The following is a 9,092-nucleotide window of genomic DNA, read 5'->3' on the forward strand; positions in this document are numbered from 1 at the left end:
GATCCATGAATTCATTGGTGTGTCTTGCGTTTCCTAGTGAATTGCGACTGCTTAGTCTCGGGCACTTCATTGGGTTTGTTATGGTCCTTCTTCGAAGTGTGTTGATAACGAAGAACTATTTCAACGGCCTCTTCGAAGGATTTGGGATCCTTATCATGCATTATCCAGTGATAGTCCGAATTGGGGATGTCATTGACAAAACAAGCTATCAACCAATTGTCCCCTTCTAGACCCGATTTTTGGATTTGGGTTCTAGCATGGTGAACATAGTCTTCTAGCGAGGAAAACTTCCTGCTACAGAGGTTCATTAAAGCTTGTGTTGCCTCAGTTCGAGATGGAGGTTGCATAAATTGGCCCTTGAAAATTGTGACAAATTCTATCTAGGTATCGGGCAAATTCCCCAAAGTGCGGAGCCCACGCCACCAGGCGGCGACCTTACCCCCTAGTTCTCGGCCGACATATGCAATCTTCGTACTACCTGGTTTGGGATAGAGCTCAAAATGAGACTCCCTTCGACCCAACCACGTGCAGATTGCTTCTTCGGTTCTTTCCTTTTTTTCTCCTGTAAATGGCTTTACGACAAATGATGGTTCACGTTCATCGGGTATATTAGTATCACGTTGTAAACTAATGGCACGTGCCTCGAGAGCACTATGAGATTGCCAAAGTTTGAACATCTGATGCGCGGTTGAATTAAGGAAATTTTGTATTTATATCAAATACGACTCAATGGGGATTGGCCCAAGAGGATTTCCTTGAATTCCTTTTGCTTGAGCGGATGACATCGGGTCATTATTATGAGCCATTGAATGATCATTTTTGGCAAAGAAATAGGATATGGTCAGACAAATAGTCATAACATTATGCCGTGATGTAAACATATCATGGGCAAACATTCATCGATATCGTGATGTCACGTCAATACCCCTCTAGACGTATGAGATGAGGTTCAAGATCAGGTTACTATAGTAACACAAAGGTGTTTTAAAAACCATGGGGGTGACAAATGAATGTCTTTCCCTGATCTCTATATCGATTTTTTCATGGTGGCTCCCCAAGTGCAACCTAATGGTCAAACCGCACGAGCCCTCTTTTCGTAGTAGGCCCACGTGGCCCATCACATGGTTACATCATTACGAATGCCTTTCGTAATGATGATCTCATGGTGGCATCGTAACCATGTAACGAGGGAGGGATGTTGGATGTGTGTGTCATAGGGGCGACCTCACTTAAAGTGGGTGAAGCCCTACGCTCTCAACATCATTGTGGCTATGATTGTTTCATTATAACGCATAGTAAGATCAAAGTGACCAACGGGGATGACAACAAAAAAAAATTGTTGAAAAAAAAAGGATGGTGACTACGACATTCTCACAAAAATGTGAGGACAGCCATCAATATCCTTTCCCCAAAAAGGACAACGTTCGACATACACAATCACGTAATAAAAGCTAATATATATTTATGTTTATCACATGTATATGATTAAATACGTATACACGTGATTACATATGCATATATTTAAAAAAATCGTAACATTACATAACCAACGAATGATGTAAATCGAGATACGAAATCAAGGCATATAGCCTCCACGCACACGGACATCCAAATATAAGGGTGAACGTAATATGCAATTGAGGTATTGACCTCTTACGCATACGACACCAATCACATATCCTTTACATAGAAACCAAGATATTGCCTCATATGCATATGTAACATATGTATGTGAACGTAATACACAATTGAGGTATTAACCTCGTACGCATAAGACACGAATCATATATCAAATATATGTCACATGAGGTATTGACCTCATACACATATGTAAACATTTTATACAACCAATTTATTACCACTACAACATCATTGAATCAATGAAAGAAAATACATTTTAACTATACATGATTAGATTGGGAGAAGAAAGAATAGAGAAAAGAAAGAAAGAAAGAAAGAGTTACCAAAGTTCCTTTGTTGATAGCTATTTGGATCAAACTCGATTGTACATCAATTGATCGCCATCCAACAAGTAAAAAAAAATCAACAAAAGAAACATTAGAAACATGGCTCGAATACCAATTGTTAGAGCTTAGCTACTAATGTAAGCATATGGTAAGGATAAAAGATAGATAAATAAGAAAGGAGAGAGAGAAAGAAGGGTGTTGATCCACCCGACCACCCCCGAGCGAAGGGATCAAGACAAACTTGAGCCTTGATTGGCGTCCCATACCACCGCCGTGGTGTTGAGTTGTACCTGGTGCTGGTGCGCTCGCTACAAGAGTTGACCCACCACAATGTTAGAGTCTCGACGTAGTCGATAATGTGTCAAATGAGGGTAGCTAGGTCTCATATTTATAGCCAGACCTAAGGGCCCCAGGCAAGTTCACACTTGGCCTAATGGGTTGTTTCAATCTCGAGGATTAAAAGTAATCCTCCCCTTCTTTACACTCTTGTTTAACCCTCACACTTTATTCACGACGGCAAATTCTTACCACGGGATATTATATGGGCATGCCCGTAAGAGTGTAAGTGTTTTACAATTGGGTTTGGAGCTAAATATAACTAACTAACTTACTAACTAATAGTGCTCTCCATGTGTTTATGAACATATAATATGTATAGTGGAGGCATCATCCACAAACACACTCACTCCATACATACATACATACATACATAGAAAAGTGTAATGGAATTTGGAATTAGGTGGGGGGGGGGACCCATTTTAAGTTTTCAATTAGTGAAGAAAAATGAATGAATGAATGAATGGAATAGAATAGAAAGAAATTAGAAATTAGAATAGAAGAAGCCCACCATGAATGAATCTGTCTGTCTGTTGTTGTTCCTTGCTTTTCTCGCTTTCTATTTTGCTGCGCAGATACACCCATCCCCTGCTTCGATCCTCTGCAGAAGAAGAAGAAGAAGAAGAAGAAGCAACCCTACTGTTGATGGATGGAGAACCCTAGAGTCGTGGAAGAAAGAAGAAGAAGAAGAAGAAGACGTAATTTGCGAAATATCCACCTTGTTACGACACCAGCGATCCTCCTCCTAAATCTAGCAGAAAATAAGCACGCGGTTTAGAGTAAGGATACCATCGGTTGGTTTGCTTCTATGGCTAACTTCAGGATTCCCTTTGCCAAAGGCCATGCTGCTGTCCTTGTCTGCCTCTTCCGAGATGAAGCTGAACAAATTCGAGTTCTTCTCACCAAACGAGCACAATCCCTTTCCTCACACTCTGGTATGGTTTTTCTTCTGTATCTCTGAGTCTCTATTCCCAAACAAACAAACAAATAAATAAATAACGCTTTTTCAACCTATCTACCTGTCCGTGATTATAGATTAGTATGTACATATACTCGCTCTTGCTATTAGCTTAGGATTACTCCTTGGTTGGCTGGCTCTGCTGCTTAGGCGATGGCAGTGAATGCAACCCATGGAATGCTTTTTCAATATGTCGCACTGGCCATGATTATACACACACACACTCTCTCTCTCTCTCTCTCTCTTGTTATTAACATAGGATTATTTGTTAGTTTTGTTTGGTCTGCCACTTTGCCGAAAGTTATGTAAGCACTTTGGAGCCAGCGTAACATCATGAAGTTGCTGTATCTGTGTAATTTTGGTCAGGCCTTCATCCTGCTATTTAGTACTTGCCATCGATGAATGCATTCGAGTACAAAAGGAAAAGAGGGACATTATGCGACCTTGCTATGGAAAAGCTATTCTATATGGAAATTAGGTTGAGAGTTATGTCATGAACTTCTACCCTGGTAAAGATGTGAAAATAAATCGGGAGCAATTGGCAGATGTCATTCTCAAGTTATGGTATCAATATTTTTGTGGACGTGTTGATGGACATCAAATGCATAGTTTCCCATACGAAGCTTGGTTTGATGATGAATGCAAGACTCATCTCAAAATGTTCAAGCTTGCAAAAGATAAAAATGAGGAGCCCTAACATTGTATCAATATGGAAGAATGATGAGGAAGAAGATGAGGCAACGCTGTCAAATGCAAGAGAAGAAAACAAAAATGTTTGAACTCCAACCAAAGTTGACATGGAGACAACTCAAGGGCAAAAAGGAAGATATTATTGGTGAATTCACCATTGAAGAGATGAAACAATATGTACGTAAGCTTTATATGCATGATGGGAAAATGCCTATGACAACGAGTATGGACACACCATATAAGGTATGTGTGTCTATTGAAGACATTGATAGTGGGGCAAAAAAGATGCCGGGAAATGCAACTTTAATGAAAAGTGAGGACTTGAAATTGACAAGACCACAAACTTGTCAATGGACAGCAACTATAATGGATCAAGGTATCAAGCAAGGTTTCCAAGAAGATTGGCTCATGAGTTTGGCTAAACCAATCCATAAAGGACGAGAATTTTTTTTGGTATCCAGCTACCGAAATATAATGGTTAGCTCAGTTATGGCAAAGTTATATAGCACTGTTATGTAACAAAAGATTAGCTCATGGGCTGAACATCATCACAAGCAAGCTCTTGGTGAAGCAGGCTTTAGACCGAAACTTTCAACTATCATTCATTTGGTTATACTAAGAGTTAGTGAAAGAAAGTTGACTTCAAGGGAAAACGCTATATTGTTGTTTTGTGGACTCCATGAAATCCTTTGACATTGTACCACAGAGTGAGCTCTGAAAAAGAATGATAGAGATTAGAATGCCATTAGAGTATAGAGTAGTTGTAGCATGATTGTATGAGCCAGTTAGGTGCCAATTGGGATAGTGGTTTCGCGAAGTGCTATTTAACATGAGGGTCAAACAAGGGTGTCCACTCTCTCCGACATGCTTTGGTGTATGCATTGATAAACTTGAAGAAATATCAAATAAGGCTACAAAAGAAGAAGAATTGGATGGGCCAAAACTGATGCATGAGCTTCTTTTTATACTCCTATATGTTGATGATATTATCTTACTCTCATATAAATTTGGATGGTATGCAACACTTGATGTAATGGACATGGAGAAAACAAAAATCATATAAATTTGGATGGTATTGCAACACTTGATTCAGTCAAATCATGTCAACATGGAGAAAACAAAAATGATGGCGATAAAGGCAATAAAACCAAGACACTACCCCACTTTTACATACAACGGAGAACCAATACAAGTGGTGCAAAGCTTCAAATACCTTGGTACTAATGTCCCATTGACAAATAGGTGGAATCTATGCTATTAGTCTAGACTTCAGGCAAGTTGGAAGAGTTATTATATATTCGAGAATCAATGCAATCAAAGTGGTACTAGAGGATGGGAAGTTGGATTGATGCTATTCAGTGGTATAGTGGTCCAAGTGTTGCTTCATGGAGTGGAAGTGTGGGGTGGCGCTATTGCACTTAGTGCATGGAATGAAATAGAGAAAATCCAAAAATGTTCTTACGTAGACAATTGGGGGTAAAATCCTCAATATCCTACCCTATAATACTATTAGAAATAGGTCCTCGACCCATAGAGCCTCCAGCCATGCAAAGAGTATACAAATATATCACTAAAGTCAAGGATATACCTGAAGAAGCATGGAACAAAGGATGCAAGGGGCAAAAAACTAATAAGAACAAAATCCTCCCATGTGTCTGGTTGCTTGACATTATGAAATGATTTAAGAGATGGGGAGTAAAACGTCTATTGGAACTCTTAGATGACGTGATGAAGTATATGATCATTGAGGGTAGATTACTAGAGGCACTAAGGATGAAGTGCAAGATTTAAAAAAATGTCAAAACTGGAATATTACATTGCAAATATCAACCCCCCATTATGCCCCCAGTACAAGGAAAAAAAATGTCAAAACTTATGTGATCGCATCTCACTACCCCCATGAGCCTTGGCTTTGGGATAACATTAACACTTCTTTGAACTCGCTCACACATGTTAGGTGTGGAGGTAGCATCATGGCATCATCACCCAAATATGAAGATATGCAATGAAAACCTAGTAGAGGGTGAATATCAGTTATTACATGCTTAGCAAATGTGGGAGAAGTATGATGACTTGTTAGACAGGCATGAAATTGTGAGTGTCATACTCAAATTTCCACTAAGACGGGGGAACACACATAGCGTGCATTGTTTTTACATCGAGAGCTTTTACTACAGAGTAGTATTCCCCCTTCTTTGGAAGGAGTCACATACAAGATGATATGTTGATTTGGTCCCATAGGTCAAAATTGGCCTCATCATGGGCAATAAAAGATCTATTCTATTCAAGAAGGGCATTCCACTTGAGCCAAATTGAGTTGCTCAGGGCTGATCGAATCCGTAATGATTGCCTCATAACCAGCATGTGCCAACCTCGACACCGGCAGATTTGGGGAACCACAAGTGCATCTTCGAGGCACTTAGTTCAACCCTCTTGGGTCTTCACATCTACGACCCACTTCTCTCATTGGTCTCCATCATGATGTACACATCTTTGATGCCAATCATGTTCTGGAGACTTGTCATGTGTCTGCTTGCACCACTATCTAGGAGTCATGTGTCTTGTGATGCATCTGCACTAGAGCCATAGTTATAGAATACTTAGAATACCATACATGTAGAGTATGATGCTACATATTCTAAAATTATTCCTGTTTTTTAAATACTTAGAATACACATTCTAAAGATAAAATATGTTAAGTACGTAGAATATGCTAAATATGTCTTATATTTAATTGCATCTAACACTTGTTTTTTGGCCAACTTTTATTTTTTATATTTTTTTGGAAACACTAAATATTTGTTCTATATGTAAAAAACGTGAAACATTTTGAAATAGCAGTTATAAAACATAGAATACGTGGTCTTCTAAAATGTACTGTGGACATAAAATACGTGTCTTTTAATAACTATGACGAGAGCACACTTCCGTGAGGCCCGAGGACCAGCCACTATCTATTTCCACTACTAGCCACAAATTTACTCTCTTACCCTCATTCGAATGACTTGAAGCTTACTGGAAGACCCTCATCTAGCAGCAACTCTTGGCTTTTGACTTTGCAGTCTCAAGCCACATACCCCTTTTGACCATACTTGTGGTATCTTTAGAGAATGCAGAATCTGTATCTGGCTATGGATGTGTCCCATCCACAGCTTTTGTTCTTGAAGTAATGCTATAAACATCTCGAAAGGATATCTGTCATTTGGTTGTGAAGAGGACTCTACCCTTGTGATTAACACCTCTGATTTCTCACTTTCCACTATCTCATATAGGCTTACTAAGTCTTACCTTGGATTCTAGTCTCTCTCTCATGTGCTGAATGAACGCCAATAGAAAATCTGCTCTCCCACGAAAATTGCATACCATGCATCTGTATTATGCCTTTTCCATGCTAACAATCACGTTGGGCTTGGAGCAATCAGGACTGTCGAATTATTTGATTTCACAAACCTTGAATGATTTAATTTTGCGAGATGCCAATATGGAAGTTTATTATTGCCCTCTATGAGTGTCATAAGAACAATAGGTAAAAATCCTATGATAGTAGAAACATCATTATATATCCTGAAAAATGCTCTTAGGCATTTACACGTGCACTTATTTGCTCTTCAGTAACAAATTAGTGTGAGATTTACATGTGTACATGCATACTTATACTGTGAGAAAAGCTGTTAATAGCAGTAGCGGATTGGTTGTTAGAACAAAATAGACACAGCCAAGCTGTGAGAAGGCTGTTAGACAGCAGTAGCAAACATAGTTGCAAAGAGGAGACAGCCAAAGAATAGAGCTTGTTTGCAAGTAGCAGCAAAAATAAAGTCCTTACGAAAGAGGCTGGTATAGCCTATTTATACAAAATTGGGGGTGAAATGGTTGTTTGGTAGTTAAGTGACTCTTGTACACCAAACAGGTACAATAAACTAGGAATAAGAGGGAATATCTTGGAAAAAGTGGAAAAGATAAAAGGCATTTAAAGAGTTGCAGACTCTAGAGAGAAGAATCTAGGAAGAGAGAGAATGTAGAAGAGAGATAATAAAGATGAAAGAGAGTGTAGGTCTGGAGCTGCCACCCTCTAACATATACATGTGTATATGTATGAAAGGAAAGGAAATTCGATAGTTAAGGTTCCAAAATTTGATGGAAACTTTCAATTGCAGGTGAAGTTGCCCTTCCAGGAGGGAAAAGAGACAAGGAAGATAAAGATGATATTGCAACTGCTCTCAGGGAAGCCAAAGAAGAAATTGGGTTAGATCCTTCCCTTGTTAAAATTGTGACAACAGTCAAGCCCTTCATTTCAAAGGTTGGCCTATAATAATCTCTCATTTCTTTTGGTTGATCGCATTAATGGTCTTTATGGAAAATATTAATGAAGCACTTCTGTCTATTGATATCAAAACTTGTATAGTTTATAATGATTATTTGAATTAATTTTCTTTATGCAAAATATGTGACAGAATCTTTTGAGAGTTACTCCAGTTATAGCGTTGCTATCTGAGAGAAACAAGTTTACACCTATTCCCAATCTTGGAGAGGTTGATGCTGTTTTTGATGCACCATTGGATATGTTTCTTAAGGTGTCTTCATCACTTTAATTACTGAGCTCATTGCAAATCTACATATTATTTTATTTCCCCACATCATAAGGAATCGAATGCTCTATGAACAATTGATTTGTTAATTTTAGACAAACATTTTTATATAAATTTTTATTTATTTGTAGGACAAGCAACATCGATTGGAGCAACGAAAATGGCTCGATTATATATATCCCATACATTATTTTGATTATGAGGTTGCCAATCAGAAGTTTGTAATATGGGGTCTAACTGCTGCAATCTTGATAAAATGTGCTTCAGTAGTCTATGAGCGGCCACCAATATTTGATGAGTTGCAATCAGAGAGAACTTCATCAGCTCCAAAACTATGATACTGTTTTTTTAAAATTTAATTGTATTATTTTGCTCTAAATTAATTTCTTGATTCATCATGTAGATTACAATCACCATTAACGGATGATGTGGTAAACATGCTCATGTATGAAAAAACCGCAAGACTTTGTCCCTGTTAATAAATAAATTCGAATCAAGGCATTAAGTGTTCTCATGAGTGCCATTGTGTTATTTTTCTCTAAATTAAAGGATTGA

The 9,092-nt window shown here is 38.4% G+C and overlaps 1 protein-coding gene across 1 annotated transcript; it reads left to right on the forward strand.

Annotated features, from left to right (window-relative positions):
* Positions 1–3,035: 3,035 nt before the first annotated feature.
* Positions 3,036–8,935, forward strand: LOC147853052 (nudix hydrolase 15, mitochondrial-like). The gene is made up of 4 exons (XM_087332763.1): positions 3,036–3,238; positions 8,106–8,248; positions 8,403–8,522; positions 8,669–8,935. The coding sequence occupies exons 1-4, from the start codon at positions 3,112–3,114 to the stop codon at positions 8,873–8,875; spliced, it is 597 nt and encodes a 198-aa protein (XP_087188889.1). The 5' UTR covers positions 3,036–3,111; the 3' UTR covers positions 8,876–8,935.
* The last annotated feature ends 157 nt before the right edge of the window (positions 8,936–9,092 follow it).

This window comes from Azolla caroliniana, unplaced genomic scaffold, assembly GCF_043228905.1.
Source record: "Azolla caroliniana isolate FFs.n. ecotype wild unplaced genomic scaffold, voAzoCaro1.0.p SCAF_17, whole genome shotgun sequence".
Taxonomy (NCBI): domain Eukaryota; kingdom Viridiplantae; phylum Streptophyta; class Polypodiopsida; order Salviniales; family Salviniaceae; genus Azolla; species Azolla caroliniana.